Source organism: Equus caballus, chromosome 2 (genome assembly GCF_041296265.1).
Source record: "Equus caballus isolate H_3958 breed thoroughbred chromosome 2, TB-T2T, whole genome shotgun sequence".
NCBI classification, from domain to species: domain Eukaryota; kingdom Metazoa; phylum Chordata; class Mammalia; order Perissodactyla; family Equidae; genus Equus; species Equus caballus.
Window position 1 is genome coordinate 18,189,239 of NC_091685.1, and position 26,530 is coordinate 18,215,768.

The window sequence follows — 26,530 nt, forward strand, 5'->3', positions numbered from 1 at the left end:
AACACTGCACACCCAAACTAGAGACCTATTTTGTTGCCTTCCCAGTAATTTGGTGATCTGTGTAGGAGGAAAACATCTTGAAATACTAATATTTGTGCTTTGCTTTTCCACACTTCCTTGTATGTGACCCTCCCCCAAGTCATTCACATTGCCTTCAAGAATTAATATTTTTATAGTACAAATGCAAAGAGAAAGGGGGGAAAAAAGCCTGTGTTTAGTTTTTCAACTTCCAAACTAGGCTTCATTGTGGACACCCACATGGACTTGATAGTGAAAGCCAAGTGGTGGGCTTTATGGAGAGAAGGGATTCTGAGAACCCACAGGAATGTTTCTAAAGGAAGCAGGGTGTAAAGCTTATGCCTTCATAGTGGGCTAGAAAGAGCCTAGCAGGGTGCCTGGCCCGTCCTGCTCATGGGAAGGCTGGTTAGGGGTCACTCAGGTGGAGAACAGGGACAGGACTTGATCTTGCAGGAGCTCAGAGTGGTCTGAGATGGAATCAGAGACGTGGAGAGGAGCAGAGTCCGCATCAGGAGCCTGCCCAGCGGCAGGGCCAGCTCGTGTTATGACAGCCAAGCCAACATCGGTAACCGTCCCTGGCCCCCTGGGTCCACTGCCATCTCCTGTGCTGAGGAGCCACAGTCACTATTCTGCTCTTCACTTGCTGGGGATGTCCTCTTGCCAGCTGCCTGCTATTGCCCTCGAATAACCCAACAGCAGAGATGCCCACCCACACCATGCCCCATCTGAGCCATTTCTTGTGGATACCCTCTTTTCGTAACAGTTCAGGAACCTTATAAACCTCATAAAACAAAAGGTAGGATCTTGACACTGAGTATCAATGGTGTGGGAAAGAAAGTCCCCAGCCCCTGAACTTAGGCAGAACTGGGCATTGAGGCTGACCTGTTTCACACGACTACATGCAAAGCCAGACTGAGCCTCCCGGAGGGCAGCAAGCATTGAGTTGGACCATCTCTGTATCCCTAACACATGGCTGGTGCTTGGTAGATATTTATTATGTCAAAGAATGAATGAAAATCGCAATCTAGTGAGGAAGACAGAGAAATAATTATAGTACATATTATCTAATGCTGTGATAAAGGAAAGAGCTGAGTGAACAGAAGAGGAGAAGGGTTCAGAGACGTAAGGGGTTCCCTGAGGCAACACCAGGACTGGTGCACAAGTCTCTTGACCCCCTCCAGAGCACCCCTGGAGTAGACAGATGCTCTTGGGCATGTCTGCTCAGCCCATGCTGTTGTCTCTGGGCACTAGACTGCCCACAGGCCGGGATTCCTGGCAGGCTCCTCAGCCGTAGTTGCTGGGCTCTCGGCTCATGACCCAAACGGGACACTGGGTCTCCCTCCCATGATTTTGCTGTTAGGATTCAGAGATGCCAGTCCCTTTCTGCTGGTCACCTGAGCTGAGGACTGAGAGCCATGTTCGACCATGTGTTCAGGAAAGTGGAGAATGGTGAGCTCAGAGAGGAAGAGAAGCTTCCTGCTGAAAAGCTCAATGGCTTTTGAAATCCTGGTTCTCATTCCTGCTGAGGCCTGGTTGCCCCCTACCCTTGGGTTCCATGTGACACTTCTGAAGACTTGGATTAAATTCCTCTCTTTTGCTTAAGCTGGCCTGAGTGGTTTCTATTCTGTGCAACCAAGAGTCTTGACTAACATTATCCCCATTAATGTCAACATCATGATCGCAGCAGATACTCCCACAGCTTGTACAGTGTCCCACACTTTGTTCTCAGAGCTTTATGTGTAATAACTTGTTCAATCCTCCTAACATTCCTATGAGGTAGGTACAACTATCGTCCCTAGTTTTCAGATGAAGAAACTTAGGCACACAGAGGTTAAGTAACTTGCCATAGTCAGACAGCTGGTAAGTGGTAGAGCTGGGATTCAAATCTAGACAGAACCTATGTCCAAACTCGCAGTTTTATCATATTTTGTTGAGCAAAAGTTTGTATTTTTATATTTTTTAACCCATTCTCCTGGAAGAATGTAGTTCTAAACGCCAAACACCACGAGGAACCCTGAGTGAGTCCCTAGTGCTGACATGAGGCCGGGTGGGCTGGGCGCCCGGCCCACTCTGTCTGCCCCACAGCTCGGGCCTCTCACTTTGCCGGGCCCAGCAGAGGAAGCGCGGCAAGGAGCTGCTGAGCCAGGGACAGGGCTTGGCGGCAAAGCAGCTTGTGCGGCGGGAGGCGAGAGCCGCGCCCTGGCACCTGGCAGGCAGCCCAGCCCCACCGTTGAGAAAATACCTGGAACAAAGGAGTCCTCCCGCCACGACTGGCTGCCTCTCCTAGTGCCTGCAGCTCCTCAGCTGAGGAATCTGACCTCCGAGCCAGGCCAGGCCGGGTCCTTACACGGCCTCAGGAGGCTGCAGAGAGGCCTCGCTGCCCAGCCTGGAACACCTTCCTCCCTGCCCTGGGTGGGCGTCCCCAAGGGAGGCCCTCATCACACCGCCTGCCGCGTGGGTTCCAGGCTTACTTCCACCTAGGGCCTCTGCTGGGCTGCTGGAACTTCCTGTTACTGCAGCTCTCCCCCGTGGTGTCCGGGGCAGGTGGCTTCACGGTTCTAGGGCTTGGAATCGCCCCAGCCGGGAGGTCCGTCTCGTAGCAACGGCTTGTCAGAGGTGTAGACTGGACAGATGTGTCTCTGGTGAATAACCAGTGACCCTGCAGAGGAATTTGGCCATCATCACCAGCAGATATTTGGGTGGCGTAAATCTGGACTAGGGGGCTGGGAGAATAAAAAGTGGAGAAGACTCTGCGCCCCCGGGAGTGGTGGTGTGGTTCTTGTTGGACATATCTTGAGCAAAGCACCAGAAGCTCCTCTGAGAAGAGGCCCAGCCTCCTGAGGGGGTGGCCAGCCTATGACTAGCTCCTTCTCCTTTCTTCCCTCCTCGTGAGCAAGACCTCAGGGGCATAGACCTGGAAAAGAGACCACCTCACTGCAACTCTTTCGTTCAAACGGGGACTGGCCCGGGAGCCCCAGGCCCAACTCCCAGGCCCAGGCCAGCATCAAGCCTTCCCCTAACGATGTGCTTTAGTGACTGCTGCCATCAGGCCCACTGCCATCCCATGGAGTGCCTATGATGATTCAGAAAAAGAAGCTGTTTCCTCCAGGTGGACACAGCCCTCCTCCAGGGCCCCCAGCGGTGCCAAGTGGACCAGAGTGTGGGACTGGACTTTACGCCCCACTGGCTTCTCATCTGTGTGAGCTTGTGCAGACCCAACGTGCGCTGTCTTTTGCAAGGGCAACACCTGTTAGGATAATCCCCAAACCATGACCTTCAGCCCTGATTCCCACGCCAAACCCTGGCCCCTCTGACCTGGATAGTCCCCTGGCTGGACAAAGGAGGTCATTCCAGGGATGGCCCCTCTCCACTGGCCTGAACCAACTTTAGACAGCAGGGCAAGAACTCAGGAGGGATGTCCTAGAAGCAGCCCCCCCACACCATTGGCAGGAGCCTTCTTCCCAGGCAGAACCCTCTGGCCCTGGAGCCCCTGGCTGAGGGAGCTCCCAGTCCTGTGGGTAGCCCTGAGGCTATTAGACGGCAGAATGCTGTCTGGGAGATGCTCTGACTTCTAACGTGAGATTCTATGTGGAAGATAAGCAAGCCCTGGTCAGGCAGAGGTGGCACTGAGCCTGCCCCCACAGGCCTGGCTCTCTGCCCCTTGTGCTCACTGCTCAGACCCAGGGAGCCCGTAGGCTCTGGGCTTGGCCCACCTCAGTATCTGCTGGTTCCACTCCCTGTCATTTGCCTCAGGGCCCAGGGCGTGGCACCCTCTGTCCACTACGGGGCCAGATCAGAGTGTATCCTGCGCAAATACTTGCTCAGATGAATGAGTAAAAGAATTGTCTAAAGAAAGAGGCCCTCCAGAGGCAAGTGTGGGCACCAGGGCCTGGAGTCCCAGGATCCCCAGATCCACTGCTCACTGGCTGTGGGACTCTGAGCCTCACTTCCCCTTCTGGAGAACAGGCAAAAATGACATCTGCCTCCCTTAGTTGCCGGGCAACTTGCTATTAATAATGAAAAACAGCAACAACAATAAGAACAATGACACAGCCCCCACTTCTTGAGAACTTCCTCTGTGTTAAGTGCTCTGCGTGGATCCTCACAACAGTCCTAGGAGGGAGGCACTCCCCCCATTTCACAAAGAACTTGGTAGACTTGGTGGAGATGAGCCTTGCTCAGGAAATGGCAGCTGTATCCTTCCTATGCGCAGGGCAGCGTGGGCTGTGTGGAGCCAGGGTGTCTGTGGAGTTCACAGCTAAGGTCAGAGCCCTGGCCACAGTCCAGAAGCCATGCCCACCGTCTCCCCCAGGGGTGGAAGGTCACCTGACTCTAGGGCGGGGGTCAAAGCTGCTGGGAAGTTGGAGTGTTGGGCTCTGGCTCCCCTTCTGCTCCTGATCGGCTCTACCACCTGGGTCGGTCACTATCCCTTCCCAGCCTCAGTTTATCCTATTGTAAAGTGCAAAATAGGGGTCAGATCCCTTGATCACCAAGATCTCTCACCACAAAGAATGGCTAAGAGAAAGTTCAGGAAAACATGGAGCCAGCGCCTGAATTCCTGGCTTCTCTCTGCCCCCTGGTGGACACCAGTAGCCTAGCACCCAGGGGAAAAGCCTGAATACAGTCACTCCCAGGGACTTGAGGACTAGCTATGTGATCTCCTCCGAGGATCCCACCCCTCGGAGCCCCAGTCCCTATCTGTCAAATGGGGATAAAAATAGTACCAACATCATCAGGGTGTTGTGAAGATCAAGCATAATGGTGAGTATGAAACACTTGCTACTGAGCTGTACATATACAATGTGCCCAATGCATGTTAATCACCATGTCATCACTCCTCCTTCTCCTCCATCGCCTCGTCCCATCAGTCACCAGGGCTCGCTGATCCTCGCTTCTCTCGCACCCCCTCCACCCGCTAGACCCAGCCGCACCATCTCTCTTTCTTGGATTCCTCCAACAGCTTCACCACCTCCTCCCCACCTCTCCCGCCCTCCTGCACCTCCCCTCAGTGACCTAGTGTGCTCATGCTATAAGGCCAGATCTTCAAATGCCACATCTCGGACAGCTCTCCAAGCCCCTCAGCCTGGCCCTCAGTGACCCTGCCCACCTCTGCAGCCTCGGTCACCCTGCACCTTTCTGCTCCCTGTATTCACACCCAGCTCTCTGCATCCCTCACTCAGCCCCTGTGGTCCTGCCTCCCAGTGAGTTCACTGAAAAGTGACTTCAGCCATCTTTGCTTCCCCCTTCCCCGCCTCTGCTGCAGCCCCAAACCCTCTCTAGGTCTCAGTTTCCTTATCTGCCAAATTGGACTGTTGTGGGGATAAAAAGAGGTAATATGCTGAGGTACTTGGCCCACAGTAGCCACTAGACAGAAGCCAGGTGCCTACAACTGGGAAGGAGGGTTGTGTCCTCGGTGCAGTAGAGAGTCACATGGGCCCTTTGGGGGGGTGGGCATGGGATGTGATGAGAGCTCTGAGGCCCCACCACAGCCCCAAACCCAGGAGGGGCACACTCTGAGCAGTGAGCGCAGACGTGGCCTCTGGGTAGAGTACAGAGCTTGGCTGGCCCCTTCCTGAGATCTTGCACTCCCTGTCCTGCTGCAGGACCAGGTGGAGAACAGGCCCTCTGGCTCAGTGGCCCCAGGGAACAGCCCTGGGGCTGGAGTGCTGACACAGTCCTGATCCTGATTTAAGAGGAGAGAAGCACCTGAAATGAGGCAGACCCCTCCCGACCCTCTGCGAGGGCTGGGGCCGGAGCAGTGGACCAGAGTCGTAGAGATTGTACAGAAAGTAGGGGAGCCAGTGAGGGGGAGGTCCTCAGTGGTCCTTCAGGCCACTCAAGGACATTGAGGTTCGGATTAGGGAAAATAAGTTCCTTAGGGTTATATGGGGCATTCATCGCTTCAACACATTTTTCTTCTGTTTAATGTTTTGGCTAAGTAATATGTTCACAACATCCAAGGAACAGGATATAGAATGGTATATTTTAAGAAGTCTCCCTGCTACGTCTGTCTGCATTCCTGCGTCTACCTCATCCATCTCTTATAAGTAATTCATTTTATTAGTTTCTTATGTATCCTTTTCCTGTGAATAAATGCAACCAAATGTGAATATGCGTTCATTCACACTCCTTTCTTACTCAAAGGAGGACATACTATGCTCTGCATCTTACCTTTTTCACTTAACAATGTATTTTATAGCATAATTATTAGTCCACAGAAAGCTTTCTGCTTCTTTTTTTCAGCTATCTAGTATTCCACTGGGGGGATTTACCATAGTTTATTTAGTCAATTCCTTTCTTATTTATTTTTTTTTAGTTTGGCACCTGAGCTAACATCTGTTGCAAATATTTTTTTCTTCTTCTTCTCCCAAAAGCCCCCCCAGTACATAGTTATGTTTTCTAGTTGTGGGTCCTTCTGGCTCTGCTATGTGGGACACTGCCTCAGCATGGCCTGATGAGCGGTGCTAGGTCCATGCCCAGAATCCAAACCAGTGAAACCCCAGGCCGCCGAAGTGGAGCCCACGAACTTAACCACTTGGCCATGGGGCCGGCCCCAATTCCTTCCTTATTAATGGACACTTGGGTTGTTTCCAGACTTTTGCTGTCACAAACAATACTTCACTGAATAACCTCACCTACACAGGGCTGATGATTAGGTAAGAGCGTCAAAGACATGGCTGAAGCAGTTGTTAAAATAGTGAAATACTTTCATAGTGCTTGGTACATAGTACAACTACAACTGTAACAGTTGATAAACTTAATAATATGATTTCTTTTGTAAACTCTTTAGTTCAGACTATGGTTGTAGGATGTCAGGACTTGTTCAGTGGGCTTCCTGCCATACAGGACTGTTATAAACATTAGGACTAGCTGGGACTTCAGCCTTTGCTAGATGAGCAGTGTGACTGTATGACTGTACTGAGCATTTTTTACAGAGCACTCTGTATTTTAGAAGAATCACCAGTTTATCTTTTTTGTTTGTTTGTTTTTGGTGAGGAAGATTGGCCCTGCCTATTGCCAATCTTCCTCTTTTTGCTTGAGGAAGATTGTCCCTGAGCTGACATCTGTGCCGATCTTCCTCTATTTTGTATGTGGGACACCACCACAGCATGGCTTGATGAGCAGTGTGTAGGTCCACGCCTGGCATCAGAACCTGCAAACCCCGGGCCTCTGAAGCAGAACGTGCAAACTTAACTGCTTCGTCACCAGGCCGGCGCAAACACCAGTTTGTCATTATCCTCTAATTATCTAGTTGCTACTTCTTATAAATATTTTAGTTTTCACTGAGCTTTTATTGGTTTATTTCAATTCTAATTAAATAGGATGAATGTAGTGCTTTGATACTTACAAATTCAAGATTTAGAGTAAAACATTAAAAACAAACAAAAATGAAGAGACAAGAAATTTTGGATATTTCTTTTAAGTATATTAAATATGAATCTTCCTTTCCTGAGAGGAAGAAGAAAGAAAAAATAATAATAATCAATCACAGCCTGGAATATCTTTTATTACTGTGCCAAAATCTGAAGAGCCGAGAATATTTATTTGTATGTGAGAATCAGTACGAAATAAGACAAATAATTTGTATTTCTGGAACAAAAAAATAAATTTATAGGCTTGTACTTCAGGTTATGATGGACTGGGTAATTCTGATGAATCCTATTCCTGAGAACAACTAGAAAAACTGGACAAAATTATTTAAAAATCATTCTACTTAACAGCTGTGATGGGTTTAAAATGTGTCCATTTATTCATTGAGACAGACCCCTCTTTTCAAGAGATAGCGCCCAATTCCCCTCCCTTGAGTGTGGATTGGACTTCATGACTTGTTCATGAAGGAAAGAACACAGAGTGACAGTGAGTGGTGGGATCATTAAAGAGATTGTGGTTTTCTCCTTGCTCTCTCTCCTGGATTACTCACTCTGGGAGAAGCCAACTCCCGTGTCATGAGGACACTCAAACATCCCTATGGCGAGGTCTACCAAATGATCAAACTGAGACCTGTCAGCAACCAGCGCTATCTTGCCAGGTGTGAGTGCGCCATCTTGGACGTGGGTTGTCCAGCCCCGGTCAAGCTTTCAGACGACTACAGCCCCAGTTGACAGCTTTACTGCAACCTCATGAGAAACCCTGAGCCAGAACCCCTCATCCAAGCCACTTCTGGACCCTGACTCTCAGAAACTGTGTAATATAGTAAATATTTATTATTTTTGGCTGCTAAGTATAGTAGTAATTTGTTATTCAGCAATAGAGAACTAACATACAGGCAGTGCTGCTAACAAGTTAGTGAAGAATTACTGGCTGAGCCAAGACTCTTGGGAGTTTGGAGGCTCAGGGTGATGGGCCTTGTGTCTGAGGCTGTTTTCCCCCGAGAGGCTGAGTCGTATTTCTACAACTTTGCAGGGCAGATGGGACAGCATTTAGAGTCAAGGAGCATCAACGAAGGTCCCTTGGTGAACCCCCTCACTTTGTGTTAGGACTCTACAAGGCTAAACTCTAGGAGTATGTGAGGATGAATGGGAAGTAGATGGGATCTCACAAAGAACATGCCTCAGCCCCGTACCATCACAATCCCTGAAATTGTCTTACGGTGATCCCAGACTGCAAGTCCCTCCAGGTGCCAGGCAGACGCAAAAGTATGTCTTCTCTAAACTTACCCTCTGGAGGAAGACAACACTAATCTCGGCCTGAAGTTGTTTCTACGAGCAATTCTGCAAATACAATGCCCAGTATGTGTATGTGTGTATGCATGCACACATACACACACACACACAAAGCACAGGAAGAGTGAATGTGAACAAAACCAGTAGAAAGCAAAATCAATAGAGAAGAAAAACAGACCTGCAGAGGCTTCAGATATTGGAGTTGAAGACACAGACCTTTACACACTTCCTACATTCAAAGATATAAATGGCAAGCTTGAATTTCAGCAGAGAACTGGAAACTATAAAAAAAAAACAAACCCAAAAGAAAGTATGATGGTTTGAGTTGTGTCCTCTGAAAAGGTAAGTTGAGGTCCTAACCCCCAGTACCTCAAAATGTCTGCTTGTTTGGAGATAGATCAGTGTAAGGTCATATTGGAGTAGGGTGGGCCCCTCATCCAGTATGACTGGTGTCCTTATAAAAAGATGACGTGAACACACACAGGGAGAGAATGCCGTGTGTTGATGGAGGCAGAGACTGGAGTGATGCGTCTATAAGCTAAGGAACCCCAAGGACTGCTGGCAGCAACCAGAAGCCAGGAGAGAGGCATGGAACACACTCTCCTCAGCAGGCTCCAGAAGGAGCCAACCCTGCCGACACCTCGATCTTGAACTTCCAGCCTCCAGAATGGTGAGCAAATACGTTTCTGTCGTTTTAAACCATCCAGTTTGTGGTAATCTGTTCCTGCAACACTGAGAAATGAATACAGAGAGTATAGAGATGAAAGATATAATAACTAAAAATAAAAACTCAGTGGATGAGAATTAGTGAACCAGAAGATCTGTCAGAAAACATACCCAGAATGAAGCAGGGAGACAAAGGGATGGAAAATACAAAACAGAGAGTAAAGAGCGTCAGGGAAGAACTCCAACCTCGTACGGGACGGCAGGTAATAAACCTGCCACAGCTCCGTAGATGCTGAAAGCAGACAAGTCTCGATAGCTCAGAGCAAGACAGGTCATTACTCACAGCACAGCCAACAGCGGGAGCATGAGCACAGTGGTGCCCACTCCCTTGCCTCCGAGTCCCAAGGAAGGGTCATGGAGGCTGTGCGTGTAACGGGTTGAGCCGCAGCTACAGCTGAGGGAGCCAGAGCCAAGGGCCCGGCACCTGTGGTAGCAAGGAGCCAACCAGTCCTGTCCTCTGGAGAGTGAACAGGTGCACATAGCACCTGTGGTTTCCTTGGCCTGCCTCATCACCTTCATGATAAGCTACAGAGGCTGCTCAGAGTCAGGTCGTTTGGTTTAGCTCAGCAAGGCTATACAGGGGCTCTCGGGGCCCCTGGTGACCTGCCTTTCCCCCAAAATCCACTCCTCTACCCTACACGTTTTGAAATGAATTCAGATTTTCACATGAATATGCCATGCTGTCAGAAACCCAGATTAGATGCACTGACTGGGGCTCATAATACATCCATTCAATTTGTCTTGTACATCACTTGATTATGGCTGTTATGAACAGAATCCCAATCAGCAGTTGAGGCCAAGCTGCAGTAGTGACCTCATTCATGCTCCCCAGGAGCCCTGACCCAGCCAAGTGAGTAAGTCCCAGAGGGGGCTAGTAGGTATTGTTTCAGACAACCTTTAAGCTTCCTTTCCTAGGTGTAGATGGACTGTTGTGCTTGAACTATGGTATTATTCCAAACATAACAGGAGGTGTTGATAACCATGCGTTCTCGTTTCTGTTCATCCAGGCTGCAGTATGAAGCCGCACTCTTAGCCGTTACAACCACGCAAGAGAGTTTAGACTGACCTGTTGATCTGGGACTTGTGGCCTCTCTTTGGCTGTGGTAGCTAAGTAAAGGGTAGGTTTCTGATCATTGTCTCTGGAGCATGGTCTCTGATGGCACAGTACATGACTCATCCTGCTATGTGGAACGGGAGTCAGTGTATGCATTCCAGGTAGGACTACTGTTTTTACCTGGGGACCCAAGAAGGGAAATGTGACCCAAGGGGCAGTGTAATTGTCAATGATTAGAGAAGATGACAGGTAATCCAGAAAGCAACCTCCATCCCTAAAGGAAAGACACTCCATGGCCCACTCTCCCCCACATACAAACATATGCCTCCAAGTCCCTTGGGGTGATGTAGTGGGTCTATTTGGAGGCTACACAGGCAGTGGGTTGCACCATAGCTGAGGAACTCAGGGCCAAGGGTCCAGCACCTTTTGTAGCGAGCAGTAAATAAGCCAGTCCCCCTCCCTCAGGGAGTCACACGACAGTCACCCTCTGAGTACCCTGATCTATATGACTAGTGACAGTAACTGCTCAGTGTCAGGGGACAATAAACCTTGAAGTTTGGCACAGTCAGCAAGGGCAGCAGAGATGCTGAGGGCCCACGGCAGACTGCCTTTCCCAACAGAGATATGGCTTCTGTGAGATGTACCCCACACGTGTTTGTATTCCCAGAGGGAAGTGCAGGGCCAGTACAGAAGCAATGTTTTAGAGAGACTGGCCAAGAATGTTCCAAAACCGATAAAAACCATCAAGACACAAACATCAAGCCACCTTCAAGAAGCCCTATGAACTCTGTATTAGCTTGCTACAGCTTGCATAACAAAACACCACAGACTCAGTGGCTAAACCAACAGAAATTCATTTTCTCACAGTTCTGGAGACTGGAAGTCCAAGTTCAAGGTGTAGGTTGGTTTGGTTTCTCCTGAGGCCTCTCGCCTTGGCTCGCAGACAGCTGTCTTCTTGCTCACATGGCCTTTTCTCTGTGTGTGTACATCCCTGGTGTCTCTCTCTTCTTACAAGGACATCAAACATATTGGTCTAGAGCCCCAGCCTTGCGACCTCATTTAACCTTAATCACCTCCTTAAAGGCCCTGTCTTCAAATACAGTCACCTTAGGGGTTAGAGCTTCAACATATGAATGAGGAAGGGGACACAGTTCAGTCCATAACAAACTCCAAACACTTTTGTAACGTACCTCATACACATCAGAGTAAAACAGCTGAAAACCGAAGACAAAATCTTAAATATGTATACATATATATAGTCCTTTCTACATCCTTGATCTTCCATGTGTACATATGAGAGAGAGAGAGAGAGAGAGATTGAGAATAAGGCAAATGGGTAATCTGGGTGAAGGGTATATGGGTGGTCTTGGTACTGTGTCCGCAATTTTCTCACAAGTTTGAAATTATTTCAGACTAACAGGTTTATAAAAAAGAAAATGGAGGGTCCCGCTGGTGGTGTAGAGGTTAAGGTCGTGCGCTCCGCTTCAGCGGCTTGGGGTTTGCAGGTTTGGATCCCCAGCACGGACCCATACACTGCCTACCAAGCCATGCCGTGGCAGGCATCCCACATATAAAATAGAGGAAGATGGGCACAGATGTTAGCTCAGGGCCAGTCTTCCTCAAATAAAAATTAAAAATAAATTAATTAATTAAATAAATAAGAAAATGGGGGCTGGCCTAGTGGTATAGTGGTTAAGTTTGTGCACTCTGCTTCAGTGGCCCAGGGTTCACCAGTTTGGATCCTGGGCGCAGATCTAGCACCGCTCATCAAGCCATGCTGTGGCGGCATCCCACATAGAAGAGCTAGAAGGACATACAACTATGTACTGGGGTTTTGGGGAGAAAAAAAAAAAGAAGAAGATGGGTAACAGATGTTAGCTCAGGGCCAATCTTAAAAACAAAAGACAATGAAAGGATGAAAAAAGATATATCATCCAAATACCAACCAAAGAAAGCTATTACAGCTAATTAATATCAGAAAAAGAATGCAAGGCAGGGCCGGCTCCGTGGCCGAGTGGTTAAGTTCACGCACTCCGCTGCGGTGGCCCAGGGTTCGGATCCTGGGCACGGACATGGCACCACTCGTCAGGCCACGTTGAGGCGGCGTCCCACATCCCACAACTAGAAGGACGTGCAACTAAGATATATACAACTGTGTACAGGGGGGGTTTGGGGGAGATAAAGCAGGAAAAAAAAAAAAAGATTGGCAACTGTTGTTAGCCCAGGTGCCGATCTTTGGAAAAACAAAAAAGAATGCAAGGCAAAAAAAAATTAGTAGTGGTAAAGAGGGACAATTTATAATAAAAGTTCAATTCACCAGAAAGATAATTCTAAATTTATATTTTCTGACCACATAACCTCAAAATGTTTATAGCAAAAATCGACAGAACTCGAATGAGAAATAGACAAATTTTAAATTGCCGTGGGAAATTTTAACATACTTACCACTGATGGATTGAATAAAGCAGACAAAATATAAGGATATAGAAGATGTGAACTACACAACTAATAAGTTTGACCTAATTGACTCTTAAAGAGCATCACGCCCAGTGACTGCATAGTACACCTTCTTTTCACGTGCACATGGAATATTTACAAAATGGGACTATATATGGACCAGAAAGCTAGTTTCAATAAATTTTGAAGAATTAAAATAATACAAAATATGTTCTCTGATCATGGGGCAATTAAGCTAAAATTAACTAAGAATTATACTTAAAATCCCATATGTTTGAATATTAATAAATGTTCTTCTAAATAGCCTGCAGGTCCAAAAAAAAAAAAACTCACAATGGAAATTAGAAAATATTTTACCTGCATGAAAACAAAAATGCTAAATTTCAATACTTGGGAGATGCAGCTAAAGACATGCTTATAGAAATTTATACATTTAAATCTACATGTTAGAAAAGAAGGAAGGCTGAAAATCAATAAGCTAAGCATCCATCTCAAGAAGGTAGTAAAAGAGTCACAAATGAAGCCCTCAAAAGACAAAGGAAAGTATAAAGAGCAGAAAACAATGAAATAAAAGCAAATATAAAAAATATCAAAAAAACCAAAAGCTGGTTCTTTAAAAAAAAAAACGCTAATAAAAGTGACAAACCCCTGTCAAGTCTCATCAAGGAGAAAATAAGAGGAAGGGCACCGAAAAAGGAATATCAAAAATGAAAATAGGGGCCGGCCCGGTGGTGCAGTGGTTAAGTGGGCATGTTCCACTTTGGTGGCCTGGGGTTCACTGGTTCAGACCCCGGTGAGGACATGGCACCCTTTGGCAAGCCATGCTGTGGTAGGTGTCCCAGATATAAAGTGGAGGAAGATGGGCATGGATGTTAGCTCAGGGCCAGTCTTCCTTAAAAAAGAAAGAAAGAAAGAAAGACATCACTACAGATCCCACAGACAATGGTAACTTATACACTGCTCGTGGAACTCTAAATGGGTACAACCACTCTAGAAATGAATTTGATGTTTACTAAAGTTGAAATTATGTGTATTATGTAACCCAAAATTTCATTCTTACGTATATATCTAATAGATATATAGGCACCCTGGAAAAAACTGTCAAATATCTATTGACAGTAGAATGGATAAATAGTTGAAATAGTATGCAGCAATGAAAATGAGCAAACTACTATTTTATGCAACAGCATGGGTAAATCTCACAAAAATTGTTGAGTGAAAGAAGTCAGACACAAAAGAATGTATACTGCATGATTCCATTTATATAAAGTTCAAAAATTGGCAAAAAAAAGGTCATTGATATTCAAAGTCAGGGAAATCAACAAGGAATGGTGAAGCAACTATCCTCAGGACTGGCAAAAGCAGGAAACTGTTATGACTCCTAAGCCTGAAGGAGCAAGAGGAAGAGAGTTTACCAGAATCCTACAGAAGTGATGACACCTGGATGAAATTGTGGCTCTAGAGGAATGCAGCCACAGCCAGACAGGGAGTGATCTGGGGGGAATGAATACCCTGCCCTCTTTCTACTCCCATCCTCCAGTCTTTTGCCAGTGCCTTCCCTTGGTCAAACTCCATCAGAAGCCAAAGGGTGAGGAAGTCCAGTTTCTGCAGTCTGCCGAGGTTGGCTTCCAGGAACACAGAGCAGAGTGGAGAAGGGTAAAGACGGATCTAGATGAGAAAACACAACACCAGTTCAGTATTAAATCTGAAAGGAAAACTATTGGATTGTTTAATCCACCCAGGATCCACCGAACTTTAACCACTGGACCATCAGGGCTGGCTCGATGTTTTGCTCTTTTGATAGGTGAAAAGTTTTTGCTCAGCATAGTTTAAATTTGTGCTTTTGTTAGCATGAGTGAAGTTGGCATATCAATACGTGTAAAGGTTGCTTGCACCTCTTTTTTTCTTAACTATATATCAATGAGGACCATGTCGAGCTTTTTTAAAAAATCTTCAGAGCAATGGGAAGATGTTGAAGGGTTACTTGTTGGGAATTATCATGCCCAGATTTGCATTTTAAAACCAACATCTCTGCAGCTATCTTCTACTTCTTCTCCCTCCATGCTGTCTCATTTCCCTCCATGAACAGAACAAAGTTCCTGAGAAGCCAGGAGGGATGGAATTCTGAGCACAGAAGGAGTGTCCTTGGAAGGAGGGAAGGAAGGGAGGACGAGGCAGCTGTGTGACAGCTTCTATTTTCTCTGTCAAGTAGAACATTACATCATCTGCTGAGACTGAGACGGGTAGAAGGGAAGATAGAAGTCTGAGAACAGCGTATCTAAACAAGAAAACATAGTAGAAGTGTTCGCAGCACTGAGGTTGGCGACTGTGAATTTACAGTGTCACTTACATGCCAGTAGTTAATGTCCTTCACAATGCTTACCAGCCTGGGTGTAGGCAAAAAGGAGATGGATAGTTGGGTTCATCTAGAGTTTGGAGTTTTGATAGGTAAGTGCTGAGGGGTAAGGGAGGGTAAAGGAGTTCAGGATGTTTGCAAGGAAGTAACTGAAATGATGGAACATGAAATTTAAGCTGGTTAAGGAGCAAAATGAAGGCAGAAAAGAGTTGATGGATAGGGAGGAATTGGAGTGGGTTGGAAGTCTTGAGGAGGCCCAAGAAGAGGAGGAGCTGGACTGGTGGAGCCAGCACGGAAGCTGGGAAGACATGAGTCTGCGGGCCTATAGCGATCCCAGATGCAGAGGGTTGTCACGGACATCAGGGGTACCGTGAAGTGCAGAAGGCGGTCACTGTGACGAGGAGAATAGGAACAAGAAGCCAGGAAGGCGGAGCTGTAGACCACGGTCCTATGACTTTCTTTGCAGGTGGAAACTTTTCGTGGGATCTTGGCAGGACTGGCGTGGAGAGCGTGTGGAAGAAGAAGATTTCACCTGTGTTTAGGTTAGAATCTTTTAGAGAAACCGTTCAGTTCAAGCAGTTCCCAAGGAACGCAAATGGAGCATTGACAAAAACAGAGCATCCATTTGAAGGTCATAAAGGGAACCTCAACAAATTCTCAAGAATTAATACCAAACAGTCTACGTTCCCCTACCATGATTCAGTAAAATTACAGATTATAATAGGCTTATATGTTTGGAAGCTATCATATTGATAAATAACTTTTGGTGGAAAAAGAAATCATAAAGAAATTTGAGAAATACTAAGCTCTGAATATTAATGACAATATTACATGTCAAAGTTTGTGGGGCACAGCTAAAGCAGCACTTAGGGGCACATTTATATTTTAAAATACATTTGTTAAGCAACAATACATGTATTAAAATAAGCCCCCAAGAGAAACAAAAGTATACATCCATGCAAACACTTGTAAACAAACATTCATAGCAACAACTGTTCAAAATAGCCCCAAATGGAGATGCTACAAATGTCCATCAACTGGTGAATAGATAAACCAAAGGTGGTATGTCCATATAAGGGAATATTATTCAGCAATCAAAAGGAATGAAGTACTGCTACACGCTACAATACAGATGAACCTCAAAAACATGTTAAGTGGAGGAAGCCAGACACAAAATGCCATATATTATATGATGCTTTTTTGGTGAAATGTCCAGAAAAGGCAAATCTATAAAGAAAGAAAGTAGAATAGTGGTTGCCTAGGGCTGGGGGTTTCTGTTGAGAGTGATGGAAATGTTCTGAAATTATATTGTGGTGATGATTACACAACTCTGTAACCATACTAAAAATCATTTAATTGTACACTAAAACAGGTGAATTTTATGATGTGTAAATTATACCTTAATAAAGTGTTAAAAATAGATAAACAAGGCAAATATTTGAAAAAGAGCAATAAAACAAACTCCTGGGGCTGGCCCCGTGGCGGAGTGGTTATGTTCGCGTGCTCTGCTGCAGGCTGCCCAGTGTTTCGTTGGTTCAAATCCTAGGCGCAGACATGGCACTGCTCATCAAACCACGCTGAGGCAGCGTCCCACATGCCACAACTAGAAGGACCCACAACGAAGAATATACAACTATGCACTGGGGAGCTTTGGGGAGAAAAAGGAAAAAATAAAATCTTTAAAAAAAAAACTTCTAAAAACATAAAGGAAGGAAACAATAGAGAGAAAGTCAGAAACCAAGGAAAGAGAACAAACAAAAGTAGGAAAAGTATTTTAAACTTGGTGTTTTGAAAAACCTTAATAAAACGTATAAGGCTGGTGAGTTTATTTATCCAGAGGTGGGTTAATTACCACAGGGACCGTGAATCCATGCACAGCTTAAGTGAACAACTTTGGTTTCCAATAACAAACATGTCATAAGTCTGCAGTCAGTACATTCTTCACCGATGACAGGACTTGCTATCTCAATTGTAGGATCCGACTTCTGTTGACTGGCTGAGCTGTTTTTGCCTCTGTCCAAGCACTTCTCATGTATTATCTCTTTGCATCCTCACTAACAGCCCAAAGAAGTGAGTAATATTATTATCCACGTTTAACAGATGAAAATTGGGGCCCAGAGGAATGCAAATCTTGGCAGAGATCACAGAGCAAGTCCCTGGGAGTGACTGCATTCAGGCTTTTCCCCTGGGTGCTAGGCTGTTGGTGTCCACCAGGGGGCAGAGAGAAGCCAGGAATTCAGGCGCTGGCTCCATGTTTTCCTGAACTTTCTCTTAGCCATTCTTTGTGGTGAGAGATCTTGGTGATCAAAGGATCTGACCCCTATTTTGCACTTTACAATAGGATAAACTGAGGCTGGGAAGGGATAGTGACCGACCCAGGTGGTAGAGCCGATCAGGAGCAGAAGGGGAGCCAGAGCCCAACACTCCAACTTCCCAGCAGCTTTGACCCCCGCCCTAGAGTCAGGTGACCTTCCACCCCTGGGGGAGACGGTGGGCATGGCTTCTGGACTGTGGCCAGGGCTCTGACCTTAGCTGTGAACTCCACAGACACCCTGGCTCCACACAGCCCACGCTGCCCTGCGCACAGGAAGGATACAGCTGCCATTTCCTGAGCAAGGCTCATCTCCACCAAGTCTACCAAGTTCTTTGTGAAATGGGGAGAGCGCCTCCCTCCTAGGACTGTTGTGAGGATCCACACAGAGCACTTAACACAGAGGAAGTTCTCAAGAAGTGGGGGCTGTGTCATTGTTCTTATTGTTGTTGTTGCTGTTTTTCATTATTAATAGCAAGTTGCCTGGCAACTAAGGGAGGCAGATGTCATTTTTGCCTGTTCTCCAGAAGGGGAAGTGAGGCTCAGAGAGTCCCACAGCCAGTGAGCAGTGGATCTGGGGATCCTGGGACTCCAGGCCCTGGGTCTGAGGTGAATGAGGGACAGCTGCCATGCCATTAGAACAGCTCTCCACGGCGATACAATTATGACCCCATCTTACACAAGAAGTTGGAGGTTGGGAGAGGTTAAGTGTCACATGGCTGGTGGGGACCTTTGATGGGAACTCCTGTCTATCCAACTCTAGAGCCTCTGCCCTTAATGATTATCTTGCCCTCAACTACCGCCCTCTCCTGCAAGAGTGTATGAAGTAACGAGTGCAGACTTCTGGTCATCAGGGTGTGTCCGTGTGCGTAGTCATTGGACTTTAAGATGTCAGAGGTACTCTATACCTGTCCCCAGCACTCTGCTTAATCCCATTCTAGAGTGTGGTTTGAGTAATCATGTCTAGACGTTAACCTTGGTCACTCTTTTTTATTGTGGTAAAATATATATAATATAAAAATTACCCTTTTAACTATTTTTAGGTGTACAGTCAGTGGCATTAAGCACCTTCACATTGTTGTGCAGCCATCTCCACCATCCATCTCCAGAGCTTTTCCATCTTCCCAAACTGAAACTCTACCCATCGAAAAACAACTCCCCCTTCCTCCCTCTCCTCAGCCCCTGGCAGCCACCATTCTCCTTTCTGTCTCTGAACTTTACTGCTCCAGGTATCTGGAGTCATACAATACTTGTCCTTTTGTGACTGGCTTCTTTAACTTAGCGTAACGTCTTCAAGGTTCATCCATGTTGTAGCATGTGTCAGAATTCCCTTCCTTTTTTCCATTGCACGTATATCCCACATTTTGTTTATCCATTCATTTGTTGATGGATATTTGGATGGTTTCCACCTTTTGGCTGTTATGAATAATGCTGCCATGAACACTGGTGCACAAATATCTATTTCAATCCCTGCTTTCAATTCCTTTGGATGTATACCCAGTAATGGAACTGCTGGATCATATGGTAATTCTACGTTTAACTTTTTGAAGAACCACCATACTGTTTTCCACACAGGCTGCACCATTTTCCATTCCCACTGGCAATGCACAAGGGTTCCAATTACTCCACATTCTCACCAACACTTGTTATTTTTTGGGTTTTTTGAGAATAGCCATCCTAATGGATGTAAAGTTGTGTCTCATTGTGGTTTTGATTTGCATTTCCATAATGATAGTAATGTTGAGCATCTTTTCATGTGCTTTTTGGCCTCTATACATCTTCTTTGGAGAAACATCTATTTCAGTCTTTTGCCCATTTCTTTTTTTTTTTTAATGATTGGCACCTGAGCTAACATCTGTTGCCAATCTTCTTTTCTTTTTCTTCTTCTTCTTCTCCCCAAAGCCCCCGAGTACGTAGTTGTATATTCTAGTTGTAGGTCCTTGTGGTTGTGCTGTGTGGGACGCCACCTCAGCGTGGCTTGATGAGCTGTGCCATGTCCATGCCCAGGATCCCGACTGGCAAAACCGTGGGCCGCCGAAGCAGAGCGTGCGAATTCAACCACTCAGCCATGGAGCCGGCTCTACTTTGCCTATTTCTAAACTGGTTGGTTGTTTTATTGCTGTTGAGTAGTAGGATTTCTTCATACATTCTGGATATTATCAAATATATGATTTGCAAATATTTTCTCCCATTCTATGGGTTGCCTTTTTATTCTGTTGGTAGCATCCTTTGATGCACAGAAGTTTTAAATTTTGATGAGGTATTAAAGTCCAATTGATCTATATTTTCTTTTGTTGCCTGTGTTTTTGGTGTCATCTTGATAATTTTAAACTGTATTTCTAACCATTACAACTAAAAATGGTGAGATTTGTGTGCTTTTCTCAGGCAGCACAAGTCAGAGGAGGCCCTGCTGTTTTCAGGCCAGTTCATGGACGCTTTGCAGGCCTTGGTCGACTGGCTGTACAGGGTGGAGCCACAGCTGGCTGAGAACCAGCCAGTGTACAGGGACCTCGACCTGGTCCTGAGCCTCATGGATGCCCATAAGGCAAGGGGTGAGATCTGGGCTGCATGGAGCACGAAGCCTTGGGTCGTCCACCTGTGTGTGCCTTCTGCTCATGCTGACCTTCTAGGGGAGAAAGGAAGTCTGAAAGAAAGAGCCTGTTTCTCTGCTCGTCAGAGAGGCGGCTCCTTGCTCTGTGTTTAAACAAACTGTTGCCAGGATTCTGCATCAGTCACAAAGAATTTACCAAAGTTGGTTTGATTCAGATTTGGCAGTTTGTAAACTTCCCTTTGAGAGGTTTCCCTTCCCCCACCCCCGTCCCTACTTCTATCCCCAGTCCGTTCATCCATTGGTCTCTCTCATTTGGGTCACAAAATGGATTTCATTTCAGGTGGAAACCTTCAAAGATACCCATTCCCACTGACTCCCAAAATAAATGTGAGCACTTTTGAACGACATACATCACTATTTCGTGTAGCCTGAACCTGTTATGTTGAGTTGCGTGAGGTCCTCCTGTTTCAGTAGGATGGGTTCTGATGAAACAACACTTTTATCACTCTCTCTGCTAATATTCTTTATCTTAAAGACTAGTTTACCTGATATTAATATAGCCACTCCAGCCTTCTTACTCCTTCATTTGCATGATTTGTCTTTTTTCATCCATTTACTTTGAACCTGTGTTTTTATGTTTGCGGTGCCCCTCTTATAGACAGCTTGTCATTAGTTCTTGCTTTTTTTTTCTCCCTTCACTCATCTGACAGTCTCAGTCTTTTAATGGGGCATTTAGTCCATTAATAGGAGGTGACCTGACTCATTGGCTGGAGATTCCCCACAAAGACAGGATGGTCTCGTTATGTTTATTTGTTTCTTCTTGCCTTGTAAGCACACCTTGGGAACAGGATGAGCTGGATTTTCCCAGCATCCTTGATGCAGACAGCCTTGAGGCCCCTCAGCAGTCATTTAATGAGTCATGATAGTGTACCCACCCCATGGCGTCCTCTGGGACTGACATGGTCATGACATAGGAGCTCTGGACAGGATTCTATGATAGGATTAAACAGGTCCTCAGATCGCAAAATGCAAAGGTTAAATGTGTTGGTGATAACACTGGATGATATCCATTCCTGCAGTGTCTTTCTTATGGAAAACTGTTGTCTCTGCTCTTTTAAATTGCTATTTCTCTTTCATATTCTATACGGGAGTAGGTCTTGGTGATGGTGAATTTAACCTTGTGGTTTCAGGAATGAAAATTCGTGGATTTGCATTTGCGGCCGGTGTGCAAGAGAACCAGTTACATAACCAAAGAGTGAGTCTGCTGGCCACGGACCCCCACGCTCCAACACAGCTTCATCTTCTGTTCTTTGCTCCCATGCAATGATGAACACTTCTCAATGGAAGGATTCACGAAGGTCAGAAGCTACTCCTTTCTCAGAGACTAGTAAATTCAGCAAATATTTATTGAAACCCTAAACATGAGCCTGACACTGGGATCCGAAGGTAAATTGGCATGACAGTCTCTGCCTTGAGAAGTCCCCAGTGGAGAGAGGGAGTAGAAGGAGTGAACGTGTGAGCAAGCAAATGCCCTTCAGTTTGAGGATGTGAGTGAGTTGGGAAGGAGAGATCCATCTACCCGTGAGGGTGGAGAGGGTCTCAGGAATGGGGGCAGGGGGTTGCTTCAACTGCGTCTTAAAGAGAGGTAATACTTGACCAGACAGGCCAAGGGGATTTGGACCTTCTTGGTAAAGGAATCCACTTGTAGATGAACAGAAATGTCAACAGCAGAACAAGTGAGGGGAGCACAGGTAGTCCCATGTGACTAGAGCAATGTGTACACTGTTAGTGGCTAGATAAGACTGTGAGGAGGGGTCAGCACCAGAGACCAGGTGATGAATGTCAGACCACTGAGTTCTGGGGACTCCATCACATCCTGGTCCCCGAGATGTGGTCTTCAAACCCTCCCCCCCCAAAAAATCATGGTCAAATGCATTTGGAAGACATTGAGTTAAAGCTAAGCAGGTTTCTTTACTGCAGGACTTCCCAGAGCTTAATGCCAATTGCATTAGGACTCTCCTGGGGCGGAGTGGCGGGGGGGAGGAATGTAGCATACAGTGTTTACCAAACTTCTTTTCATAATATTAAAAAATAAACTGGGGCTGGCCCCGTGGCCAAGTGGTTAAGTTCGCGCGCTCCGCTGCAGGCGGCCCAGTGTTTCGTTGGTTCGAATCCTGGGCGCGGACATGGCACCGCTCATCAAACCACGCTGAGGCAGCATCCCACGTGCCACAACTAGAAGGACCCACAACAAAGAAGATACAACTATGTACCGGGGGGCTTTGGGGAGAAAAAGGAAAAAATAAAATTAAAAAAAATAATAAAATAAAATAAACATGTTTTTCAATAACACAGGGTTGCTTAAATAAGTTATGATAGCCATATGATGAAAAAATACCATGAAGCCAGTAAAAAAAATAAATACCTTTTTGGAAATAATAAATGGCATGGTGAAATATTGCAATATATTATGATGTCAGGAAAGCAAGCGTGATTCTGTTTTTTGTATTAAAAATATACACATGTATTAATAAAAAGATACACCAAATATTACCAGTGGTTGTCTCTGGAACATGAGTTTGGGTGGTTTATGTTCTTTTTTTACTTTTATATATTTTCAAACTTTCTACAATATGCAAGTTACTTTTGTAATTAGGAAAAAGTATTTTTTAGAGCTTTGAATAATCGCTTCTCGGCCTTTTGGCTGAGATCAAGTGTAGAGCTTTGAATAGTATAATAATATTATTTTGATAGTAATAACAATAAACAATCGCTAGCATTAATGAGAGCTTAGTGTATGCCAGTCACCATGCTAAGTGCTCTAGATGCTTGCTCCTTTAATCCCCATCACTGTCCTACAATTGTGAGCCCCATTTACAGATGAGAAACCGCGCCTGAGAGAGGTTAAGTGACTTGCCCAAGGTCACAGTGTTGCCAGGTGGCTGGGGAAAGCCCTTGTTTGACACCACTTTCTGCAAGAAAGCTTCCCCACCTCAGTTCCCTTGCAGCTGTGGAGTTCTAGGATTCTACGCACACATCGCCGCCTCTGCTCCCTCTTCCCTTCCAGGCACTTTGCCCGCCCCTCTGTCAAAGAACAGCCTTCACTCTGCCTTCGGGAATGACTCAGGTTCACCTGACTGTCACCCCTGTTAGAGTGGGGGCCGCTCGGGGCAGGGAGCTGGCTGGCTTCATCTCTGACTCAGGCCACAGCACAGAGCAGCCCAGGGGTTGTTGCTGAATCGAATCGTGGGGTGACGCCCTTTGGAATGGCTAAAACCCAATGTTTAGGTTTATGGGAATGTGAGGCCCATTGTTTAAAGAACACAGCTATCTCCACTTGCCCTAAACTGAGTGAAATGATTTCTGCTGTTACAAGAATCAGCCCAGCACTGGGCTGCTTGCAGTCTAGCTGGGAGCCCGGTGTTGCACGACGCACACCCTGAGAATTACAGGCTAGATCTGAGGCCCCAAATGATAGTGTGGACTCAAAGGGGAGTGCAGAGGAATGCCCAGCGGCACAGAGAAGGACAGTGAAGGGCGCAGGAGATTCAGAGACCCAGACCAAGCCTAACAGTCAAGGACACCCCCTTGACTCTGCTCCCTGCCTCCACATGCAGTCACCAAGCCCTGTGGATTCAGCCTCATAACAGCCTTCTCCTCTGCCCTCCACCCATGGCCACTGTCTCCCTGTCTGCCCTCTCGTTACTGCGACTGTGTCCAACTGTGGCCCTGAGTCGAGTCTCTCTCCAGTCCATGGTCCCCTCTGCATCCAGGCTCTGGTCTCGCCCTGGGCACATTCAAGGCTAAGCTGCATTATCCTTATGATAAAGTTCAGCATCCTTATTGGGCCTTACCAGCGGTGTGGAAATTAACCTTTTGGGTAAGACAGACTAGGCATGGGCTTAAGGCAGCAGCAAATGATTGTTTAGATTTGAATTTTGGTATTTTTTAGAATTGAAGTCATCAAGGAAAAGTGCGAATTTTATTGGACATCATACATTCATTTTGAAGTTTAGCCTTGAATCTACCTAGGGGCCCATAACTGCCTGGAGTCCAGAGCCCTCATCCAGCCTCCCTGCAAGGCCCCTTGTGGTCTGTCCCTTGCCAGCCCCTCCAGCCTCAGCCTCACCCTCCCCTTTTGTCCTGCCCTTCTCCCCACTCCAGGCTCTCCAGGTTCCACTGAACAGCTCACCTGCACGTGGCCACCTGCCCCACCCCAGCTCCACTGTTGTGTGACCTCCGGTAAGCCTCTGTGTGCCTCAGTCTCCTCATCTGTTAACAGAGGGGATTTAAATGGCATCCACTCTATACAATGTATGTGCATGAAAGCCTTGCCACTATGTGGCAAGCACAATTCTAAGCACTCTAAATGGGTTTTGATGCAGAACGTGCCTGGCACACCGTAAGCGTTATTTGTTACCTGCCGTTGTTATGCTCCCTCGAATCTCAGGGCCTTGACACAAGCTGTTTCCTCTACCTGGAACACTTTCCTCCCACTGACCTTCCCTGTCCTCCCAGGCCAATTCCTTCTAGTCTTCCCAGCTCGGTCTAAGTGTCACCGCCTCCCAGCGCAGCGCCTTAACCGTAAGCGAATAGACGCAGTGAGAGCGCGCCTCGGGAAGTGCAGGCTGTGCGGAAGGGCTGGTCCACCGAGGAGTTTCCCTGAGGAGCCGTCTCTCTGTAGGCCGCTGAGGGCTGTGACAACTTAGACGCTCAAAGGCGCTTCCTGGACGCTGGCGAGGGCCCCAGAGCTCCTGGGACGGCCGGAGGCGGGTGCGCGTCTTCCGCGCCGGGCTGAATCGGCACCGGGTTCCCCGGGGCGCACAGCGAGAGCTGGCGGGGACCGCGCAGCCGCAGGAACAGCTGGGGCGGCCCGCGTGGGCGCAGCCCGGGAGCACGCGGGAGCCAGGTGGGTGGGCGCGCCAGGAGCAGCGACCGAGCAGGTGTCCGGAAAGGAGAAGCCCCCAACAACGGCTCAAGGGGACAGCGGGGAAGGCGCCGAGAGGCCGCGAGGAGCTGCGGTGGCGGGGAACGCGGGCCCGGCTGCTGCTGGCAGAGGAACGCGCCCCACTCTCGGGACATGGCCAGCACCCGCGGGGCCCCTCTACCTATAGACCCGGCTGAGGCGTTTCGGGTTCTGGGGCGACAGTCTGCGCACCAAGGCTGGGCTGTCGGGTCCCCCCGCTGGCCGGGCCGAAACTCGGGATCCCCGCCCAGGCGAGGGCGCCCGGACCCGCCCCGCGGGAGCCAGGTTCCTGATTTCCCCGGACAGCGCTGCTGCCCTGGGGTCCCTAGGCCGAGGCCCCCAGCCTGCAGGACGTCGCGGCCAGCGGCAGGGAGCGGAGCCCAGGACGACCCTGAGGCCCCTGACGGCCGGGCTGCGGACCCCTCGCCCGACGGGCGCATCGCCCACTAGCGGGTCGCATCTCGAGGTAGCCACCTCCTGCCACACCAACCGCACCCCAGAGCCCCTTCCCGGGGCGTGGGTTCCGCGGCCTTGGCCCCGCCCCTGCGCCCCATTGGTCGGCCCGGAGGGGGCGGCACCCGGCGGCCGCGCTGGAGCACAGGGGCGGCGGCCCAGACGGCGGGGCCGCCCGGGAGGTGCTGGGGCGTCCGCGCTCCGCGAGCCCGACGGCAGCTCGCCCGCCGCCCCTGCGCTGAGCCGGCCTCGGCGACGCCGGACTCGCCGACAGTCCCGGGTCCCCTCGGCTGGAGCGCGCCAGGTGCGGCGCGGGGGGCGCTCTAGGGCGGCGCTCGCCGTCGGGGCCCGGCCGGGCGGCCGCGGGGCGGATGCGCGCCCGGTGATTGCCGCCGTCCGGCCCGCCATGGCCGCGCGCCCCAGCCCGCTCTGGCTCCTGGGCCTGGCGCTGTGCGCGCTGGGCGGCGGCGGCCCCGGCCCGCGCCCCCCGCCCGGCTGCCCGCCGCGCCGCCTGGGCCCGCGCGAGCGCCGCGACCTGCAGCGCGAGATCCTGGAGGTGCTCGGGCTGCCCGGGCGGCCCCGGCCCCGCACGCCGCCCGCCGCCGCCCGGCCGCCCGCGTCCGCGCCGCTCTTCATGCTGGACCTCTACCACGCCATGGCCGGCGACGACGCCGAGGACGGCGGGCCCCCCGAGCGGCGCCTGGGCCACGCCGACCTGGTCATGAGCTTCGTGAACATGGGTGAGCGCGGGCCCGGGGGGCGGCGGGGCCCGGCGGTGACGCCCGACCTCCGCCTAGCGCGCGTGCGGGACGGCGGGCTGTGTCTGCGCCCATCGGGCCCCGGGGGAGGGACGCGGGCTGCAGGGGAGTGTGGATGACCTGGGCAGGGCGCGCCCGGGCCGTGAGCCGGGCGTGACCGTGTCGTGGACAGGGCCCCGCAGGATCAGGGCGGGGCAGGCTAAGGGGTGTGGAGGTT

General features: G+C 48.6%; 2 protein-coding genes and 1 pseudogene across 6 annotated transcripts in view; all 3 read left to right on the plus strand.

Moving 5' to 3' along the window:
* The window catches only part of TRIT1 (tRNA isopentenyltransferase 1), a 79,643-nt gene extending 56,959 nt beyond the window's left edge, over positions 1-22,684 (plus strand). For 2 of the 3 annotated variants that reach the window (XM_070260317.1, XM_070260325.1), the window contains one exon: positions 21,327-22,684. In XM_070260317.1, the coding sequence (XP_070116418.1) occupies positions 21,327-21,463 (137 nt within the window). In that variant the 3' untranslated portion in view covers positions 21,464-22,684. The remainder of the gene's footprint in view (positions 1-21,326) is intronic. The other variant, XM_070260316.1, reaches the window with a different exon arrangement.
* A 136-nt stretch (positions 22,685-22,820) lies between these two features.
* Positions 22,821-22,967, plus strand: LOC111772613 (U2 spliceosomal RNA; annotated as a pseudogene).
* Positions 22,968-25,581: 2,614 nt separating this feature from the next.
* The window catches only part of BMP8B (bone morphogenetic protein 8b), a 34,265-nt gene continuing 33,316 nt past the window's right edge, over positions 25,582-26,530 (plus strand). The window contains exon 1 of one of the 3 annotated variants that reach the window (XM_070260333.1): positions 25,582-26,295. In XM_070260333.1, coding sequence (XP_070116434.1) covers positions 25,962-26,295 — 334 coding nt within the window. In that variant the 5' untranslated portion in view covers positions 25,582-25,961. The remainder of the gene's footprint in view (positions 26,296-26,530) is intronic. The other 2 variants (XR_011436432.1, XM_070260332.1) reach the window with 2 other exon arrangements.